At 49.1% G+C, this 22,186-nt stretch overlaps 1 protein-coding gene across 3 annotated transcripts in view; it reads right to left on the bottom strand.

Moving 5' to 3' along the window:
- The window catches only part of HOMER3 (homer scaffold protein 3), a 24,451-nt gene extending 2,265 nt beyond the window's left edge, over nt 1–22,186 (bottom strand). Inside the window, exons 1-9 of one of the 3 annotated variants that reach the window (XM_075175662.1) lie at nt 21,530–22,185; nt 12,227–12,371; nt 10,029–10,185; nt 8,956–9,087; nt 8,414–8,521; nt 4,800–4,921; nt 3,736–3,892; nt 1,724–1,834; nt 701–781 (exon numbers count right to left, since the gene is read on the bottom strand). In XM_075175662.1, coding sequence (XP_075031763.1) covers nt 701–781; nt 1,724–1,834; nt 3,736–3,892; nt 4,800–4,921; nt 8,414–8,521; nt 8,956–9,087; nt 10,029–10,185; nt 12,227–12,240 — 882 coding nt within the window. In that variant the 5' untranslated portion in view covers nt 12,241–12,371; nt 21,530–22,185. Of the gene's footprint in view, nt 1–700; nt 782–1,723; nt 1,835–3,735; nt 3,893–4,799; nt 4,922–8,413; nt 8,522–8,955; nt 9,088–10,028; nt 10,186–12,226; nt 12,372–21,463 lie in introns of all 3 variants that reach the window. The other 2 variants (XM_075175661.1, XM_075175663.1) reach the window with 2 other exon arrangements.

Genomic DNA, 22,186 nt, shown 5'->3' with positions numbered 1-22,186 from the left:
CTATCTTGAGCCACAGCACCCTGGCACGCACACGCATGTGAGCACATGTTCCCCAAACCCAGGCATCTGTGCATGGTTTGCAAAGGTGTATCAATGCAGATCTCCTCACATGCCTATCATCTCCAGCTCTGATGGCATTTGATGTTTGGAGGTATTTTTCTGCCATGAAAGCCAGTGCTGTACATGGGGCTGAGCCCTGCAGCAGATCCCCTTGTTCAGTAGCTCGGAGGTAAACACAGGCAGGCAGTGCCCCCAGAGACTGCACAACAGATCGTGCTTCCATCTGTGTCCTTGCCCGGAGGTGCAGAGCAGCTTGCATCCCTCCTGCCAGCCAGAGTCAGAGCTCTGCTCCCCAGCCACCCCGTCCATCCAGCAAGCTAAGCAGGACTTCAGAGAGATGGAGGGTCACAGGACATCACAGGTCCTGCTCCAGTCCCATGTCAGGGGCTGCTGCAAGCACTAGAGGAGAGTACATGATGGCTGGGTTTGCTATTGCCTGCTGATTGTGCCCCATATCGTATCTCTGAGGGATACAGGGAGGGTGGAAGAAGGCAGAGACATAGCCAAGGACCTGTTCCCATCATCCAGAGGCAGAGATAGGCATGGCAGCTCTGCGGCATTCACTCTTTGGCTCAAAGGAGAAATGGGGACGGATCCCTCTACTCCGAGTGCACAGGTGTCCCAGATCTGCCATTCTTACCTGCAGCTTCTGCAGTGTCTCCTCACGCTCGCCCTCTGCTTCCCATCGGCCACACTTCTGGCTCTTTAGCATCTGAATCTCCTAAAACACAAGGAGGAAAAGCATCACGTCAGACCCACTCCTGTCCCAGTGGGGCCAGCTCCCACCACATACCCCAACCAAGGCCCGTTCCCTCTCTCCAAGGATCACATAACCACACTCAGCTCCAAATTTTAACACCTCCCTTTCTAACCTTCTACTTCTGCTGTACCCGCTGCCTCCCTCTAAGTTGTTAGTCCCTAATCAAGATGACTGGCTGAGTGCCAGCAAGGTTCAGTGGTCTCTGCACCCTGCTGCATCCTTGCTCAAGATCAGATCCCAGGCTGTTGGGGCCAGGGTCCCTGCTCAGCTGTTGGGTGAAACCCTTTGCACACCTTTGCCTTGCCCCAGCGTTTTTCCTCTAGCCTGAGTAGCTCTGGGGAGGGAGGAGAGATCTCTTCTCACTAAGGATCAGGAACCCCAAAACACCTCCCCTCCCCAGTCTCTGCTTTGTGGCTCCAACCCCGAGGCTCTATCCACCCACCCTGCTGAAGCACGGCCACCAGAGAGCCTGCAGATGTGCAAATCAGAGATTCTCTCCACATCTCCCCTCCTTCGCAGCCTCTGTAATTAAAACTCTGCTTTAAATCATTCTTTTAAATGCAGTGAAAGCGAGAAGCAATTACTACACTAGAGGCTAACTGCAGCTGCAGATGGCCGAGAGGAGAAGGGGTAAGACAACATCCCTGCTGTTTGTGCAGCGTCTGAGCCTCTCCACTGAAGGCTATTTGCCGGGGAAACTCCCAGCACTTGACTCTCACTCAGCGTTGCCTCTCTGAGGAGGCAGACTACTGAGGGGGCTTTGGAGGCTCCTGGCTTGCATAGGCAGCATGTGCAACAGCACGAGAGGCCCTCTGATCTCATACAAGCTGTAGTGACAGACAGGGTGCTGGTGATTGACAGGCCACCTAGCTTCAGGCTTTACTCTGCTTTGTGGGGTATTACCTCGTCTTTAGCCTTGATCAGTATTTCCAGCTCCTCCAGGGTTTGGCTCAGATCTTCCTTGTTGTTCTCACTGGAGGAATCGTGAGCACTCTGTGACTCCAGTTCTGCTACCTACATGGAAGGAAGCACAGGGACGGTGCGCTCAGACATATAGGAATGTCCTGACACCTTGTCACCCACAGTCATTCTCTGTCATGTTTTGGCTTCCTTGCAAAGCCAACCAGGCTTACAACAGGATAGCAGCTCCCACCCTGGGGCTGTAAGGAAAAAATTCTCTCCTCGTGCTCCGCATAGATCACGCACAGAAACACATTGCGGCAAAACTCTGTCTAGAGACTCTGTCTCTGCTTTCTCCTGCAGTCTTGCACTTCCAGCAAAGCCTGAATGGTGGACGTCAAGCACATGAGCCTACAAGCCATAGCGATGGCTAGATCCAGCTCCATTTACATCCCTGGGCAGAGATTGCCGCAGGCAAGACAGTTACTTCAGCTCAACCACAGCAGAGCTGGGAGGAAGGGTTTGCCCAAGCGTGCTCCCCATTCCTGAAAAATTCAGCCCAAAGCTTAGATTATTCATGAAAAGGATTCATTTTTGAAAGCTCATCAGAAGGTGTGCAGCAGCTATTGCTGGGGCCCAAGCTCTCACAGCGCCTGCACTGAGCTCTACAAGTGCAGCTCCAGCGATGGGTACTCTCACATAGCCAGGGCTCGGACCCTGGTGTGACACTTTCCCACGAGCAGGGGCAGCCGGGCAACACTGGTTGGATTGGGCCTCTGCCAGGGTCCATGTAAGCAGTGGTTGTGAACTGTCAGGCTCACAGGGTCATGGCCAGAATCAACCAGCTCTGGTCCCAAAATGCTCCGGTTTAGGGACAATAATCTAGACGTTTCACTGAGTTACAGTTTCTTCTGTGATTCTGCAAAAGTCACCAGTGCTTGCCCTTCACCAAAGGCTCACGAAATCCTCACTCCTAGCTCCTGGCTGTGAGAACAGCCACCAAAGCTGAGTATGCCCAGAGCAATGGCAGGGAAAAGGCAGCTCATCCCAGCCAGCCCCAAAACCACACATACACATATGCACAACCAAGATCTCTGCTATACCTAGGGCAGGCTCCTCCTGCAGAGGAGAAAATTTGTTCTGTGCAGCTCTTTTACTGTCTGACTCCAGCACTGAGAATTAGCAATGGGCACAGTGAGTCCTGGGGGACGGCTGTTTACTGCACAGACTGGCCACACAACAGCCATCAAGTAGAAACAGCTGTTAATTGCTATAAATCCCTGCTGTCTTTTGAATGAGCTATCTAGAAGTGAAATGGCTTTATGCCTTCTTCTCCAGGGCTCCAAAGTCCTTTCCCAGCCAAACCCCAACTGTCCTAAAACCCTCTCCCAAGTACTCCACAGTTCTTCCCTCCCAACAAACCCAACCGTGTGACTGTCACTCCTCTGCCCAGATGCACACAGGCCTCCTCAGTTGATCTCTGACCTCTCTGATATTACGTAGGTCAAAAGATCCTATTATTCCAACTGAACAAGGGCTTGTTTGTACTGCGCCACCCCGGTTTCATGATGTTGCAGCTCGGATTCGAGCTAATTATAGCAGATAGAGCAATCTTCATCCTTCTTGTCAGCAGCCAGAAGATTGCTCTGATGCCCAGCTCAGGGGGGACACAGGCCTTACTCAGTATTGCTGGCAGCTGGGAACTACCCCCAGAAAATCTGAAGGGAAGCTGGTATTCTTTGACTTTGTGCTCTGGTTTCCTCCCTTTATCCACGGGGACTCAGCACACCCCCAACTTGCTCTGCAAAAAACAGAAGCTCTCGTGAGAGCTCCCTAGTTACATGGCCTTATTCCCTGACATGTTTTCCCTGCCAGGCTCATGCAGCATCCTGGATTTCCTTCTCATCTCCTGCTGACACCCAGGGAAACTGATGGGAGAACGGGGTCAAGGGCACCATCTGGCTCTGTGACAGGGCTTCCTCTGACCTGCTCTGCAAGGGCCCTCCTGTGCTCACCCGCTGCCGCAGCGTTTCCGTCTCCTCCTGATAAGCAGCCAGCTGCTTCTTCCACTGGTCCACGTTGGCGTTGGCTTCATGGAGAGCAGCCACGAGCTTGTTGTTGTTGTCCTGGAGGCTGAAGAATTCAGCCTCCCACTGGACCTCACTCACCGAACTGTGTGAGAGAACGGGGGAAGTGTGCAGGAGAGCATAAGAGTCTCAGCATGAAGGTTTCTTCCCCCAGTGCTAACATGCACTGAAACCATGCTCTTGGAAGTGCTGGGCAGTTCCCTGTTTTCTATTTGGCTTTCATATCACTTCCCAAATGTAAATGTTTCTTCCAGCCCTGAATCTGCATCTCTTTTCTTTATCCCTGGATAATATTTGGCTTTGAGGCCATGTGTGCTTGCTTGAAACTGCAGAAACCACATTGTAAGACTAATGGGGTGGGGGGTGGGGGAGATACAGCTACTATAAAGGAGCTTTGCAACGTGGGACTGTGAATCCATTTTTAAAGATCTTTGTTAGATCCGAGTTTGCTTTGAATAAAACCCTACCACCCCAGACTCAGCAGAAGGTAGCAAAGGACACTTGCTTTTGATTTAAAAATATTCTAAGTGTTCAGCTGGGAGCTCAACGGGAGCCACAGGGCAGGATCCAGCCCAGAGTCCTTTGAACAGACAAAGAACGGAAGCAGCAGGGACTTTGCTGGAATCGTCAGGGGAATTAACACAAATGCAGCCCTGGGCCAGCTGGAAAAGTGTGAACATCTTCTGGTATCACAAACTAGTGATCTGTAGATAACTGGCATCAACTCATCCCTGCTGTGGGCATAAAGCATTCTCCTTCCCACGCCACGTGAACAGCAGATTTCACCTCCAAGCGGGACTAACCTTCTGCTGGGGAAAAGGGGGAATTGGTACAGTGGAGGGTTCGAGCAGCAGCGGACATGGGGCATTACTCGGCTACCTAAAGAAGTAGTGTTGGGTCAAAAGCATTTGGGATGACAGGGACATGCACCAAATCATGACAGAATAGACAGTTTAGGAGTCAGGAGCAGAGAGCACTTGTGGCTGCCTCACCCCTCTGAAAGCATCTTCTTCAGCCGTTCCTTCTCTGTTGTTATCTCAACATCAGCACTTTGGCTCCGGAATAGTTTATCTTCTCCTGGCCCATTGGAGCTGATGATGGGGCTGGGAAGTACCTGGGGGATGAGGAAGAGGTGGTTAATACAGCAGTGAAGACAGGCCATGTGGCCACAAGGTCTCTGCAAACTCATTCGCAGCCCGGGTTCACAGGGCTAGTTCTCAGTCCCCGCACTCTTGTGAGAAACGCTGGCTTTCAGCCCTAACTCTTAGGTAGTGCTGTGCTTGCCTACGTGACAAGGGGTGGCAAAGATCCTCACGTATGGCTCAGCAGCACCAGTCATGGCATAGTGATGACTTCAGAAGCTATGCAGACACAGGGCTTTCACTTGCACAGGTAGGTTAGTGCTTAGCTCTTCCAGCAGCTGCCCTGCTGCCACGTCCTCCCTTTCCCTGTCTCCATGCCATGCTGGGGCAGCGATCCCAGTGCACAGACACCCTGAGCAGGTGGGCTCACAGCTTGCACACACCAGCTATTCCTCCCTCCCGACTTGAGGTTCTAAATTCTCTGGCCTGCAACTTCCCCTTGACAAATGCCAGCGATGTTACAGCCTGTAACCCAAGTCCCGCGGCTGTGCACAACACTCCGAGCTGCTCAAGCTGGCCGTTTCAGGGTTTTGCTGAATTCTTAATAGGATTTTCTTGCTGGTTCTCAGAGCAGTGGAAAGACGTAATAAACTCTAAACACAGACCTGCCAGGCCACCTGGGTTCAGTCACAAGTCCAGCTTCTGTACCTTGAATTAAGGCACCAGGTACATTGGGATAGTGTTTCTCAGGCTCTCAACTCTGCTACTGCTCAGATGACTGTGACACCCACTTTCCAAAGGTGTGGGAGAAGAAACTCACAGCCCCTGCACCGAAGTATAACTTTCTCTATGGTTCCATATTCTTGCATACATCAGAGCTAGCGGAGACAAACAATTCGTCCTCCCAGGCTGGAGGGAACTGACAGTGGAGCAGAGATAAATATGCAGAAGCCAAAGCAGACTTTACATCCTCCAGCCCCTCCAGAAGACCCTGTCTGCACGGTCTCCTCTCACAGCAGGGAAGAAGCTTGGCACTGACAGGGCCAACTGAGCTATAAAAAGACTCACTCCGAGCAAGGAGTCTCTGGGATCCTAAGTTGGAGGTTGTGAGACCAGGTGGCTGGTGAGCCTGCTGGAATTGATAGGTAGCCCTCCAATGCCTGTGGTAAGGACAGCCACCTGCCTTCGGAGTCGGCTGACATCTATAAATAGAGCCAGGCAGGGCCTTGAGATGTATTGAACACCAGCTTCAGGAAGCCTTCCAAAGTGATTGAGAAGAGAGACCTGCAAAACACAACCCTGCCTCACCTTTACCACACGGCGGGGAAACTGAGGCAGGGAAGGGGCAGAAGTTTCCTGTTCTGGTGTGTTGAGTCCCTGTGAGTCCAAATGAAACTGATAACAGTTGAAGATGCTCCACACTGTTTTGTTGCTTACATTATACTCTGTGATGGGGATGCTAAATGGGATGGGGATTGGCCTAAAAGGTACTACAGGACAGAAGAGAGCTGCTATCCTGGGATTTCCCCAGCTCTGAAAATCTGAAGCCTAAGTAAACTAGTGCAGATGCAGAGAATGAGGGAGCCCTGATTTAATTTCAGGAGACAGATATGCTCTCTGCTCACTTGCAAACAGAAACACAATCAATTATTCAAGGATGAAGCTCACGTTTGAAGCTCTACTAATGTAGAGACTGCGAATCAGGGACAGTGGGAGAAGGGGCGATGGGCTGATGTATGTACAGGCAGGGGAAGGCAGGACAAGGTCTGCATCCCCACATGGCAGGGGACACTGCATGTGTCACTGTGTCAGCACGCTGGCTGCCGGACGGCCGCAGGCAGGGGCCGTGCATACTTGTGTCCGAGCTCTCCCACCAAGAGACGAGGCAGGCTGAATGGGAAGAATGAGCGTGGGTTCCTACCGTGGCAGTTTTAGCGCTGCTGAGTCAGGTAAGAAGAATGAACAGAGCTTTAGGCCACTTCCCTGATCTGTGTTTAACCTTCACGTTCTGACCTCCTCATCCCTTCTGTTGCAAGTTGCCATCGCAGCATAGGGAAAATGAACGTGTCCTTTTGTGAACCTGATGAGTTCTGCCTGGTGTAAACAGGGTAAGAGGGAGTATCTCTACTCCCAGCCTCCGCCTTCTGGCCAGAGGAGCTAGGAGATGGAAGCTGCAGCGGGCCATAAATCTCTGTCTTGGGCAATTATTACCGACCAGAGTCTTTTACCCAAAACTTTGGTTCTGCTATGAATGCTCTACTCTACTCCCTTCTTCATTTGCCACCCATTAGGACGGGGCTTAGAGTCACCAGGAGCCAAAAGCTAGGCAGTTTTTCACCATTTTTCCACCCCACATGACATTTCCAGTCTCTGCAGAGCCACCGCCTCCACCTCCCCCTCTTTTTCCTGCAGGCCAAGGTACTGTTCACACTCCCTCCTCCTCCTCTGCTGCCACTCCATCTGTACTCAGCCCAGAGAACGCAGTGTCCTCCATCCTACAGCTCCTCTCCTACTGCCAGGAGCTCTGGGAAATGCAGAGTCACCTCTGGAGTGAACTATTGGGGAGGGCACCTTCACCATCAGCACTGAACTGCTTCACCATGGGAAAAAGCAGGGTAGAGTTCTCCACAGCTTATCCTCTCCCCTCCATCCCACTGCTGCTGGAGTTGGTTTAGCTATACAGGGAGAAAGGTAACAATTGCAAATGCAACACATGCGAGAATGATCTGTGGTGGGCTTAAGCTTTCTGGCTTGGTCTCCTGGGGGAAAGAAAATTGAATGACTCGCTGTCATGCATGCAGTTCTACCTTAGGGGAGAGTTCCCAAGGGAATGGGGGTGATTTCTAGTCTCACAGCACAGCTTCTCTTCCACAGTGGAAATATGACAGAAACAGAAGTCTGGCCAGCACTCCTCAGTCACCAGGTCTAAGAAATCACTTTGTCTTTCCGTGGGCCCCCATGGACAGCACCATCACCTATCAGAGACACTTGGAGAAGAACCCCCTGCAGCCCCAGAAGAGGAAGAAAAATGGTTGAAAATGCCATGTGTCTTCCTTCTTAAGATCTTCAACCAGGCAACATGCACTCCAGCATGCTACTTGCCTGTTATTGTCACACTGAGCCCAGGGAAAGCCAGCAGCTCTAAAGAAAAAAAGAAACGCCACAAAAAACACCAAACCAAAAAATCCCAACCACCACAACAAAAAAACCCACACCTCCAACATGGCTTTATAAGATGTCAAATGGTTTTGACAGTTTAGCTGGCAAAGCAGGAGGAGTGTGAACCTTCCCAGGAACTCCACTTAAGCACTAATTAGTTAATCTACTTCATGTGTTTCAGTGGAGTGACCTCAGGGCCACAGGTGTCATCAAAATGTGAAGCTCCAACCTGAGTAGCCAGCAAGAAAGCTCTCAGAGAGAAAGGGATGAAAGCAAGAAGTTACTAGAGATCAGCACGGTGGCCATTTTCCCTAGCTGTCATCGCTCTGCAGTGAGCTTCACTCATGCCTCTTTCCAACCATTACCTGGTGAGATGTGATATTCAGGGCAGGATTTGTCAGCTCTGTTTTATCCTGGGACTTCTCCCTCGCCAAACGGGCTGCTTCTTTCACTTCCTGGAACTTCTCTGCAAACTAGAGGGGAGCGGAAAAGTCACTCCAGTGCCACGCCAAAATGTGGAACGAACTAGAATTGATGCCTGGGTTACTCCTCCCTTTCCAACTTCATTCACTATGCTTTTTAATTTCTCTTCAACTAACAATAAAATTCAGGGAATAGCCCCTTCCTGCCCCTGCCCATGATTCTGGCACTCAGGGCTGTGGAGTTAGCTAAATAGCAATGACAGAAATTGAGCCCAAAGTCCTAATTCAATTTGTGATACTGAAAACACTCTGCAAATGTTAAAGCTCTTCCTAGCATCTTTGCATTTTGCATTAGATTTTAGCACAATGGGAACAGCTTTACATCAGGTTCCTAAAGTTTTTCTCCAGAGGCTGATCTCCCCTTCAGGGTTTCAGCAACATTCCCCCTGCTAGCATCAGGTTTCTGCCAGCACCTGCAGCATTACCTGGGAGAGATGTTGCTCTGAAGCAAAGCCCAACCCATACACCGTGTTGGCTCGGCTGTCTGCCCATTGTCCAAATTTCTGGGACGTCTTTGTGAAGGTCATGTTGGGGGTAATAGTGCTGTTGATAATTGCCTGCAGAGAGAGGGAACAATGAGAGTCAGAGAAAACTCCAGCCTGCTGCCCTGGGGTGGTGGTGTGGGACTGATCACTATAATCCCCGTGTACTCTAGGAACTAGGGGTAGAAACCTCTGGCTTTTAATCTGTAAGACAACAGTTCAGGCTTTTGGTGACCAAAAGTCTTTCTAGTCTGGCTACGTGACATGAACAAATCTCAATCACCTTGTCTACTGGAGGGTGAAAGAATTTGGGGGGAAAAAAAAAAAAAAAAGCACCTCAGTATCATCACCTTCCTCCATTGCTGGAAAAGAAGATAAGAGACAGCGTGTCTCTGGGGACTTAGCAACTTTCTGATATTCTCCATTTTCATGGCAAGTAAGGAAAAAAAAAAAAAGAAAGGCTTAAACAGCAGTCAAGACTAGCTCTTACGAAACACTCTCTGCTGGTTAGGGCAGCAACAAAATAAATTGCCTGGGAAGATTGCCGAATCTCTACCATTGGAGGTTTTCAAGAAGTAGTCAGGAAAATGCCTATCAAAAACAGTTTAGGGAGAGTTAATCGTGTTTTGTGGAAGTGACTGCACAGCCTACCTCTGAGACTCCCTCAGCCTCTGTCTGTCATTTCATTATATGTACAGGGGTTGGTTTTAGCACAGGATAAAGGCTCTCAAAAAAAGCTTGTGTTTTGCATGCGCAGGGGGTGAGAAGAGAGTGGGGCAGGGAGGGACGACATCAGACCGTAGGACACATTTTTCATCAGCACGGATTCTAGTGTCTAACACTGAATACACTCGAGCACGGAGGCAGTGTTTTACCTTCCAGTCCCTGCAGTGAAGATTTGCCCGTGCTGAAAACTGACCAACATGACACCAAAAAACATGAACACCAGAACAGATTCTGGCTGGAGAAAAAACCTGCTGTTAAATTGTGTGATGCTGTCAGCAAATGCCCCCTACCTTGGTGCCCCCCACGCTGATGATCCGGTACACATTGCGTGTGGCATCGTAGAAATAGGAGACAGTCAAAGCGTGCTTGCTGGCAGGGATCCAGTTCCGTTTGGTGGCAGGGTCGATCTGGAAAACATGGGCCCTGGTGCTGAAGATTGGCTGCTCCCTGCAAGAGAAATGAACAGGGCTGTCAGGGCAGAGGGGAAGCTGAGCAACGGGGGAAGTGCATCAACTTCCTGGCACTTGTGTTGCATTATGCACTGCCAGCAGCACTTCTGCTATTCACCTCCTCCCCGGGGATCTGAGATACGAGGTGCTAAGCACTGCAGCCCCCAAGGACGCAGCATCTCTCAACCAGCAGCCCTTCATCGAGCCTCTGTGCAGGGATCAGCAGCTCCCCACTGTCTGGGCTGGTATCATCTAGTGTCCCTTCTTATTAGGGGAGTCATGACCCAAGCTCTCCATCATTCCTGTGAGTTGCTTTTCCAAGACCTCTGGGCTTCTCTGTGCTCTCCCCAGGAGCCCTCCACATCCTTGGCACTCTTCTAAAGCCCATTTTAGAAGCTGGGGGACCACTGGCAGATGCCCCTGCAAAGTAAAAACCCACAGCTGTTCACGTCTCCTATTTGCCTACCATCCAGGCAGCACGTTGACAGCAGCTTTCACTGCACACTAGTGACCTTGGTCTATGAAAATACCCTTGGCACAATAACAAAGTTACCAAGGGTGTTTAACTACAGGTACAGGTTTTGACCTTCCTCTAGAGCTTCCTGTCCTCCTCTGCAGTCTTCAGACATTGCCAAAGACCACAGCCTCGTCATTCCAGCAATAACAGACTATGCCCTCAGGTTAGTAGATCTTATATGCACGTTCACCCAAGGATGGGCACAAAACTTGCAAGCAAAAGCGCAAATAGGACATCACAATCTCATGTTTGGGGCATACCAGATGGCCCTACACAACACAGTCAGTGTGGCAGAGTTATGCTAATGATTAGGGGTTACATTAGTTTTAGCCTGACTTGAAGCTTTCTTTCACCATCCCTCAGCACTTTAGTGGTCAGTTCGTGGCAACTTCACTAGCAATATGATTTCTCTGGTTGCTGTATTATTTGTACTTCATAGGATACCTCCAAGCTGGAGCTCTAGGGAAATGGATGGATGGAGGATGTGTTTGGGATATGAGCACAAAAAGCGCCTTCCCCTCAGCACAGCTCTTCCTCCCTTGACTCATGCTTGGGAAGCGCATCCTGCAGCAAGAGGTCACATCACAGGATTAAAAGCAAGTCACTTAACAATGAATTAAAGGAAACACTTCACCACACAATGTGCAGCTGCTGCAAGAAAGCACTGAACCAAGCACTGCCTGGATTTTGTAACCAGTAATATCCAAGCTGAAATAAGGAGTTGAATCTCAGGCATCAGGATGTAAGGGTCTAAACCAGCCCCTTCTCAGCATCCTCTCTGGCTGGTTTTATTCATTCGCAGTCTGTTTTTGTAATGAGATTCAAATTTTCCAGGCTCCATTACAGACACTAAATTTTACATGGATCACATTTCAGGAGGCAGAAAGGAATATTTCCAGGACACAACATTTCAGGTGCATCAGGTCTTGGGGTCTTCGTTTGACTTTGGTTAAAACCCAAGGCACTGGCCATTGCCACACTCCTTACCCAAACCTAGTGAAATCTGATGTGATGGGAAACACCCCAATGACAGCTGCGAACAAGGCATAGTCACAGTCCTGCTACATGCAAGCTCCCAAAATCCAGACATTTATATTTCCTCGCCATTCCAAGTCCTCACAGCTGCAATGAGCAGACCTTCCCATCAATCCAAAGACAACTGTACCTGGTGCTTCCTGAACCCATCACCAAAACTTAGGAAGGAAATAAAATGCTCCCTGCTACCTCCCAGTTTCAAGCCTGTTCCCAGATTACAGCCCTGACTCTTGCTCAGAGACAAACTGCACGAGGGTCCAAACCAGCCCCTTCTCAGCATCCTCTCTGGCTGATTTTATTCATTCACAGTCTGTTTTTGGAGGGAGATTCAAATTTTCCAGGCTCCACTAACAGATACTAAATTTTACATGGATCACGACTTACCCTTTGAGACACAGTATCTACATAGTAGGGAAAAACTAACATTTCTGCACCTTAACCCCCAAGTCCTGGGCTACTGTCAGAAAGAACAGAGGAAGGACATTACCTAGTTGTTGACATTTGTTAGTAAGTGTAAAACAGACTACAGGCCAGTGGAGTTAGTACGCGTCTCTCCTCCAACAGCTTCCTTCTCAGGTCTCCTAGCTGGACTGAGGCTCCTTTTTGGTTTTGCCTCCACAGTGATTCATTTCCTAGCGATGGAAAAGTCAGCTGTTATTTATCACACAGAGCACAGACAGAGCATTCAACTAGGCAGCGTTTAGGGGCTTCGTTTGTCCCAAACTCACAAAGCTTGTAATTTATAATGATTCCTCATCAAACCAAACAAGTTTTCTTCCCTGTCATGGGAGGTAATTGGGTGAGCTGTGTAACTGGAGTAAATCCCTTCGGCAGCAGGCGCTGGCTGTTGGGAGAGGGCCATAGAGGAGCCTGGAAGGCTCTAGTGTTTCCAGTCACACACACGTGATGCTGGCTGCATGACGGAAAACCCTCCTCAGAGATCACCCCTCACATGCACAGCAGCTATTCCTGTGCTCACTATTCATCAGCGACGTCTGCACCCAGAGCCAGTGGCAACCATCCTGCTGACTGCAGCAGGTTTCGGACCAAGTGATGTTCCAAACAGCCCCCTGCCATGCACCCTGACGGAGCTCTCTGACATTCCTGGAGATAACCCTTCTCTGCCCGCAGGGATGGGGTTTGCAGCCACACCTGGGAATTCCCCCACCATGTGCACTCCCTGCCCTGTGCTCCACGGAGCTGGCACGATCCCAGACCCCAGCAGCAACTGCCCTGTGCTGTCTCCCCATGACATGCGAGACAGCTGTGATATTCATTTGCTTTGTAAATTAGTCTCTCCAGTAAATGGTCCCCACGCTGCTCTCCCCCGTATCAACTGAGACTGCATATCTCAAAAAGGGAGCAAAAGGGTAAGAAAGTGAATTTGCATGATGAAGGATGCCTGCAGAAGGGGTAGAGAGCCCAGATCTCCCAGCCTCTCTGCTAAGTCTGCCTTCAAGCAAGTCAACTTTGAGTATCTTAATACTTGGAAAACCCTACTGCCTTCCTACTGATCACTCCAAGACAGGAGAGGCTCAGGAGGCCGCTCAGATGTCAACTGTCCTGTAATTACAGTGTCACTAACCACAAACACCAGCATTACTTTCCTTCTGAGCACCAGGAGTACAAAATAAACTGCCCCTGGAAGGCCTGTCAGACAGAAGAAAAGCCCATCCTCACAGGGGTTAGCTTACGCATTTTCCACTCGAATGGGGCTGACTCGGCTGCTCCCTTGCCCAACACACAGCCCCTGGGCATGCATGCTCTTTTCCTGGTCTCAGGTACACTAAAATATGCACCGCTGATGGTGTTGATGGGGAAGGGTGCTCTACTTTTTGTGCCTTCACGTAATCACTGCTGTCTTGTCACTCCTCATACATTTGTTCGTGCCTTATGGTCTTCCCTGGAGCAACAAAACTTCATGCTGTCTGCAAGAGGTCTATCCCTTCCAGTTACAAATGTGAAAGCCTTGCAGACTCTCCAAACAGACCTGATGCCAGTTACACCAGATGTGCTTTGCTTCCAACAGACAGCAAACTGGCAGCAACAGCGGCAGGGCAGGTCAGCAACTTCACCTGCCTGCCTGGTGCCAAGGAAGGAACTCCTGCACCCATCTCCCTCCGAGGGAAGCAAACCATGCAGAATCTCCTGAAATGATTCACGCATCCCTTTCCTCACTGCAAATGGGAACAGTTGCTGCCAACTTGCATGTCCCTAGTAATGGCGACTGGAGATTGCTTTACGAGGCCAGCACATTATTGCCTTCTCACAACTACCTGAGTATAGTGCCAGCCTGGCATGGGGACAGGGCTTTCTAGGAAGCAGTTGCTTAAGCTCTGTAGGTAATGCTCAAGAAGAGCTTTATGCTCTGCTTGGGAACCCCACAGAGATGTTCATGCTCCTTTTGCAGTGCTTGTGCAGGGAAAAAAAGTCTTTTGTTTGTTTGTTTTAAATCCATCAAATGATACAAATTGTATCCCGCTAGTACAACAGTTTCATTGTCGAGGATGCTGGCTAGCGTGGACACCTGCCTTTCAGCACTCACTTACTTGTCTGACAAGGTTAAAGCAAATGCTACAAAACAAAAGCTCGCCTAGAGTCTAAGCGGTGGAGCACAATAGAAAACACACAGAAAGAGAAGGCAGAAATGCAAGCCAAGGGAGAAGAAAAGCAAGAAAGTCTGCAAGTCTTGGGGCACATCTCTAAGAAATCACACGTGGTTTATTAAATGGAAAATGCCTCTACCCTCACCCTTTAGCAGGAAAGAACCACGGCAGGGTTTGACACAGCTGAGTGGATTAGCAAGGTGGGGACACAGGCAGGACTGCGGGGCAGTGGTGTACGTGCTGAGGGAAGTTCATAGCAGGAAAAGCACAGGTGCTGAAAGCCAGATCTGAGATGCATGAGCGGAGTAATGTCTGAGGAGCACCCGTCTGCATTCAGCTTGCTTCTGGCCAAGCTGCTGACCTCTTGTTTCCAAATACACTACAAAAGCATTTAAAAATAGTCCTGAAAGTGCCTAGGATTCAAACTGTCATGTTCTCTCTCCCCTACAGACCTCTTTTCCCCTGTGTTTTAAGTGTATATGCTGGATACACCACATATCCCTAAATGCTGACACTTCTTTTCCTGCTCCCAGCTGGGAGTCCCCATAACAATACAGATATAGCAGTGAAAAGGGCATGTGTAAATAAAACCTCTTACATCCCCCCAGGGCTGTCCTTCGCAGATAATTAAGAAAAACCAAAGCAAATGACTGAAAGGACAAAGATCTGGCTGAGACACAGACATGATCAGCAAGTGCCTGATGGCAACTGGAAAGGATCCAGGTCTCATTGCTGCCAGGATTTGTTCCCAGCCCAGGAGGGAAGGGCAAAATTCAATATCCCACATCCCATAGCTTAAAAATGACCTGTCCCCCCTGAATGCTCCCTAATACTGCAGCTGCAAGCTTCCAGCTACCAGGCAAAACCAAGCAACTAAAAGTGAAAAGAAGAGATGATCTAACAGATCTAGCTATTCCTAAGGTGTTCTTCACATCAGCAAAGCACCTGGCTCCAGGTGCTTTACTCACGTTTTACTCATGCCTGAGTAAAGACCCAAATGACTCCTCTTGTGGCTTCTCCTTACAGGGAAGATGGAAGAAGGTCACTGGGTGTTTGGGGAAGACATGTGAATATAGGATATAGATCAATTGTTTCCGATTTGCTCACTGACTGGAGCCTCTGATTCAGTGGTCATTAAGATGACATGTAAAACTGCACGCTGGTCTCATTTCCACCTTGGTTCTTATATTATTGCCTTCTCTACAGCATCCAAATTGATTTCTTAATGAATAGCTGCTTATTTCACCATTGCCATGAGAGCAAATCATTATCTGTCCTCTTAATTTACGGTCTCAGCAGAGTAGCAAAGGACTGAGCAGGCCAAAGGGACTGAGTCAGCTAAGGCTGGATGAGGGACCTCATCAGGTTAGGACACACCAATGCACTGCCAAGACCCTGGAGGAGAAGCACGCCCTGCAAGCGCTGCCCTGTGCCAAGGAGGCAGAGATGGCATCAATTCAGCCCCTTGCACCAGCACCATATTTTACCTAGCAGGGGAACAGCAGGCATAAAAGGTGCCAAAGTCTGCAGAAGACTAAAATCAGCGCTGCCCCCTCTATTCTGTGTGATCTGAACACATATGTCACTGGATGCATGGACTGTCCTTGAGTGTCCTGTCTGGATGTGAGCTCTACCTTCCTCTCCACAGGCACGCAGGCCTCTTCTTAAGTGGGATCTTCTGAAATAACCCAGTGCTGCTACAGAGAGAATGCAACAGAAAGGGAGATGAGCCACCTCCCAAAGAGGCCTCTCCAAAGAGGGACTGCAGCATCTCCTGTTTAGGAGACGGCACCAGGGACTGGTGCCAGGATCATCTCATGATGCACCTGCAATGCATGGGATCGTATGGATCGGTATATACACAGGCATCACAGCAACACAGGCCCACCACGCCGCAGTAAAACAATGTCCAAGCTGAAGCAGAGCTGCTGGGAGCTCAGCTCGCCTGCCCTGCCTCAGAGCCCATCTTGCACAGAGGGTTCACCACACACATCTACCTATACTCTGAACAAGCCACCTTTAATCCCTCTGCTAGGTATGTCTTTAATAGGGGGATTTCAGAGAGTCCTCTCTCTAATCCTCACCAGAAAAATACTCTAAAACCTGCAGACAAGTCTAATAGCAGAACAGAAGTAAAAAGATGGAGAGATTTTTGGTTTAAGCCACAGGAGTCACAGACAGAGCTGGGAACAGGGCATGTTCCCCACTGCATCCTCCAGCCTCCCACCACAAGGTAATGGCGTACAATCCTCTGAAGCAACATCTCCCATTTTAAGGAATAGCCCAGGTTAAAGGAAGGGACAGACAACCTTTGGAAGAGCTGTTCAGCAAAACATCTCTACGTCTGAATTTCAACAGCACTGTGGCAGCTCCAGTGTTTCACTGCATGCTCGCTCCCTTCTCTCTTTGCCCCACCCCAACTTCAGCTGCCTTTTGGGGTCCTCACACCGCACAGTCTCCTCAGAAAAACTGTATTTTATTGCTTTTACTTTCCCAGGCTATTTCCAATGCAAATAGCACCTCTATGGGAAAAATCCTGTTTGACGGTTACAGGCTCTCTCTCTTCAGCAGGTTCCTAAACCTGGGCAACTGCTAAAATGCGGCCCCCCTGCCAGACCTCTTTGAAAGGGAGAGGGAGAGGAAGAAATCAGGGTTTTATTGTTTGCTTTAGATCTTTCATTGCATCCAGCAACGTCTTTGCTCAATAGCTTCTACCCTGGGTGTGGGGAGGGGTCTCTTTCTGACTGCACAGCTGCATTTGACTTACGCTTTGTCCTTGTTCTTCTCTGATTTTCTGTGCAATCTAGAAGATTTTTCCCACTGAGATCCTCTTTATTTTTTTGTTCTCAGTAATTCTCGCCTCACAATCCTGTCTGCCTGCCTGTGACATGCCCATTTAGTTAACTGAATTACGATATCCTGCTCATCTGCCCCCACCCTTTGCTGCATGACCAGAGAGAAGAAACCTTATGTTTGCTCTGCAAAGAGAAGCTTTTAGAGTCACCATTTCCCAAATTTATACTACTGTTTCTGTCCTGTTTTCAGTTCCAAAGCGAGGTGTGTGACAAAAGAGCAGGATTCAAACCTAGACATAAATATAGAGTTTTAAGAGAGAGATTTGGTGGGTGAGTCCGAGTTCAAAGCACTCCAGGAACACAAATAGTGAATAGGTCTGAGGTTTAGGAATAAAGTCTTTCAGCCACTTAAGGCAGCAGCTGGAATGTGCTGGGGAGGCTGAGCTGGGTCCTCATTAACTGCATTTGCCTTGGTGCTCCTGGATGGGGTTCAGTCAAGGGCATCTCTAGGAAGCCCATGTGCTGTTCCCCAGCCTGTACCTCCTCTCACTCACTGCAGCTTCTCTTTGCAGAGATATTCATTTACTTGTCAGAGAAAGGAGCCTCTCCGCACTTGGACATAGAGAGGATAATCACTTCAAATACTTTGCATCTAGCCAGTCTGTGGTCCCCCTTCATCTAAAAACCAAACCAAAAATGCCTTGCAAGAAATCACAGAGTACCAGATCAGCAGAATAATTTGTTTCTGTGGACCACGAGCACAACAGTACTCAGCCACAAGGGCATGGAAGGGCTTTGGGGGTGCGATGTTTCTGCTGACAGCAGCAGGCTACCTTCAGAGGAAGGAGACCTAGGAACTTATTTTTGCACTGTGCCCTGCGGCTGGGCTCAATGTGCAGGCACAATGAGCAAGTCCCCAAAAAAGAGGTCGTCTTTTGATAAAAGGCCCATTGCCAGCCACAGTCCGTTCCCAGCTGCTGTGGTGGGAACTTCACAATTCTCATTGCAATCTTCCCAAAAGTCCTTTCTCTCTGCAAGGTCTCGTTTCCCTGGATGGGTGTTCACAGGGCAGCTTGCGCAGAGCAGAAAGGGGTACGTGAGAGCATGCGAGCACGAAAGATACGTGGCTCAGCTCTGGCGCTCAGCCCACCGCCACGCTGAGTCAGCTGGGAGGCCGTGCTGGCTGCGCCAGGGCCAGGGCTCTCCCTTCTGTTGGATCACCAGCCAGAGCACTCGGCTGTGAGAAACCCTACAAAGCAGCACGCTCCAGGATAATTTGAGGGAGGGGGCTGGCCGGGAGGGGGCTGGCCCGGAGAGGGGGGAAATGTGTTTCAGACCGACAGAGCCCAGTATTTCGAAAGGCAGAACTGGAGCACAGAGAGGGCATGAGAACCAATCTCCTCCTCCTCCACTGCTGTCTGTCTTTGTTTCCTTTTATCTTCCCTCAGCAGCTTGAATAGCTGCTGACTGTATGTCAACGCTGTTTGGGGAAGAAGTGTGGGTTAATGAAAGTCAAACCTCTTTCCCTTTGCATTTCTCCCCAAAGTCTAACCCTTCCTCTGAGCCAGGGACTGGGTGTAACTCCCTCCAGAGCCTATGGAAACTGGAGAGTGTAAATGGGTGCAGGGAGTGTGCTTTGATATTGCCTACCCAGGATTTGGGCACAAGCCCCCAGGACACTGAACTGCAAAACTGCTTTGGGAACAAAGTTTGGGAGGACTGATTCCCAGCCCTCTGTTCTAAACACCAGGCAGGTTTTCAAGCCCTCTTAGCTGCAGCTACGCTTTCATTCTGTGCTGCATAATGTCACCTTGGGGAAAATGCATAGATGCTGCTGGTGTCCAGATGGGACCGAAGGAGGCCAGACTTCTACCCCACAGCCACAACGGGAAGGTGGAGTAGTGCTGCTCCAGCAATGGGAGCTGGCTAGGGGCTGCTTTCCCTTCTGCCTCCCCCAACTCCCAAGAGATTACCCAGCAGGGCTTAGCACAGGAATGAAAAGCAGCTGCCTCACGGCCTGTCTGCAGATAAAGGGCAGCAAAGGAATCCTGGCTGAATATGCTCCTGTTGGATCAGCGTGGGGAACAGCGACAAGCATGCAAGGTCAGGCACAGAGACACGGGATCAAGGGCATTTAAAGACGCAACACAGCTGAGAGCTGGGTTTTTTTTTTCCTTTTGGAAACCAGTCTCCATCTACAGAGCATCTTGGCTACTGAACACTATGCTACTGGGTGTCTACAACACAATCTGTGCATTCACCTTCCTGGGACAACTGTTACTTCTGCTACTAAGCTTCAGCAGCTCTTTCTTTTGAGACACACAGACCCGTTGCTGGAAGTCTGTACAGCAATTAAAGTTAAAAAACCCAGCAGAGCCAGACCGCAGCTAAGTAATTCTTTATACATTCCAGAAAATATGTCCAGTAATAATTAGAACCAGAGAAATAGAGACACATGCACATTGCAAAATGCTCCATGCCTCCAACACATTCTGCCTCTGCATCTTCATTACAATCTACAGGACCCATAGTACGTCCAGACACAGATGCCTGCTCAGCTTCAACAAATCCCTAAGATCTGCTGCTATTTTCGATCTGCCCTTGCCAGAGCTCCAAAAGCACAACCAGCAGCCCTTCTGACAAGGCCCGTTCAAATTGCCTGTTTAGCAGAGGTCAGTGGGATGACAGTATAGATAACAGTGGGTGAATTCATTTGCTTGATATATGTGACAAGCAGGTAAACTCTATACTGCTCAAATTAGAAGCTGGTAAGTTGCATCTACCTGTACTTCCACTTGACAATACTATCAGCAGAGAGTCAGAGAAACGTAAGCGTCCACTGAAGACTCAGCTAGGACCTAACTAAATTCACTTCCCTCAGGATCAAGCGTTATTTACAACTGTTCTCTTCAGAGAGGAAGTGCTAATGCATTAATACGTACAGTACAGTGGATACAAAAGAGTCCATGGAAAATTTATCCATGAAAACCAGAACATGATGTTACAAAGAAATCTAATATGGAGGAATGAGACCAGAATCCCTGCTTTAAAAATAAGTTAACTAAAATCAACTGCCAGAATGTGATGTAAGAAGCGATGTGCTATTAATCTCTTTTGTATCCAGAGTAATCTAAGTGCTGCTGAAAGCTACTCAATATCCCCATGTGATCAATGTACAAGCAAAAAGACACTTTCATCTCAGGAGTTAAGTGGAAATAAGGAATTTTGGGTGGAAATGTCATCTCTGGCTTAACAATAGTTTTGCTACTACTGCTATAATTATACAGTGAAGTCTAAGCAGACTGAGATGGTGACACTATCCCAACATTTTCCATGGGAGCTGGCGACCCTCTAAAGAAATCACATAGCTGCTGGGTGTACCTGTAGTAGGTCCAAGAAGGATTCATCCACTAATAAAGTGCTAGTCCCAAGCTGTCTGCTTGTTAAACCCTTCCTGGCAGTTCTAGAAAGTTTTACAGTAACTTTGTGGATCACAGGAAAAGTTGCAGGAAAACAGAGACACTTTCTGATTTACCCTGGATCAGCATGTACTCTACCAACTTCAAAGGATCTATGCCAGATTCAGATTGCTGTCACTTTTGATTCTTCGCCTCTACCTTTTCTGCCTCTTGAATCTGTGTTTGACCATTCAACCATTTTATCGAGATAGTCCAAGAGGAAAATTAGCAAAAGCAAAACAAGCCCCTAAGAATGTTATTTATTTCTCTTGCATTGTCAAACCCACACGTTTGGAGGGAGTTGATCAGACAGGCTTCCTACAGATCCCCGGTGCTTTCAAACAGCCATGAAGAGTTTATTGCACGAGAAACTCACAATATCACGTCAGGTCCTTAAAGTTACATGATTGAGACTTATAACTAGGACATAAATTAAATACCAGACTAAGCTCCTATTTCCATGCCAAAAATCCACTGCCACATCCATGCAGCATTATCTCACTCTTGGAAAATCTGAGGGGGGATCATAAGCTAAGTCATCAGGGATTTTCAATCAGCTATTTATCCATTTAGAAATGCAAACAGGATCCATTTTACTGAATGCCAAAGTCACAACAGCCAAACCAAATCCCTGATTTCTAACTTCTGGAAAAGTTTGTGAATACAACCCGGCTCCAGTCCTCCCACCCAGCCTCCCAGTTTGGATTTCATACAATATACAGATTACATACAAGTTTATTTAAAGAAGTTGCGGAGACGTACAATTACCTACTTTCTAACCCATAAAATAAAAAGCAAATCTAAACTTTAAAGCTTGCACTGTGGAAAAAATGCAATTTAAAACCTTCATTTCTTTTGCAATTACCTTAAAAATAGCTCAGCGGCCATGAATAATAAAAGCAATTCAAGAATAATAAACGGCCAGTCTCACCCCATCTCTGCCTGGGTGTCAGCTTCTTTCTCTCCCGTCCTTTCTTCAGCTGCCTGAGATTCTCTCCGCGTTTTGATTTATTTCTCCCTTCCTCTTTCTTTCTGTCTTTCTCCGGATCCGGATGCTCTTTAAATTTCCTCCGGAATTTCACTTTGAAATCTTGCTAGTTTTGCTGTTGGTTCGAAACGCCCAGTAATCCCCGAGCGTGCGGGGCAGCGAGGGCAGGGGCCGCCCGGACCCCCCCGGGCTGCGGGCGCCCACACCCAGCTCCAGCCCAGAGCGCTCGGCGGGGAACTTCGGCGCTCCCCCGGCCGCCGCAAGGCTGCAGTCCCCAGCAGTTCCCCCTCTCTGGCTCCCAGGGTCCCTCCTTCCCTTCAGCATGGGAGGGGAGCGGCAGGATTAGGTGGTGCTTTTGCAAGCCCTTTCAGACAAAGCCGGCTGCCGCTCCGGCAGCCCCGCAAGTTCTTCCCCGCAGCCCAAGAAGTACAGCCACCCTCTGGATGGCGATTTCTTTGTTTTCTCTTTTTTTTTTCCTCTTCCCTATCCGCTTCCTCCCTCTGCCAACTGCCCCATCTCGGTCACATTTCTCCGCTTCTTCTCCCGACTTTATTCCCGGGGCCGGGGCCGGGGCCGGGGCCGGCTCGGCGGCACCACCTG

This window comes from Calonectris borealis, chromosome 28, assembly GCF_964195595.1.
Source record: "Calonectris borealis chromosome 28, bCalBor7.hap1.2, whole genome shotgun sequence".
In the NCBI taxonomy this organism is placed as follows: domain Eukaryota; kingdom Metazoa; phylum Chordata; class Aves; order Procellariiformes; family Procellariidae; genus Calonectris; species Calonectris borealis.
Note: the sequence above shows the minus strand (reverse complement) of the source record. Positions and strands in the feature narration are given on the sequence as shown.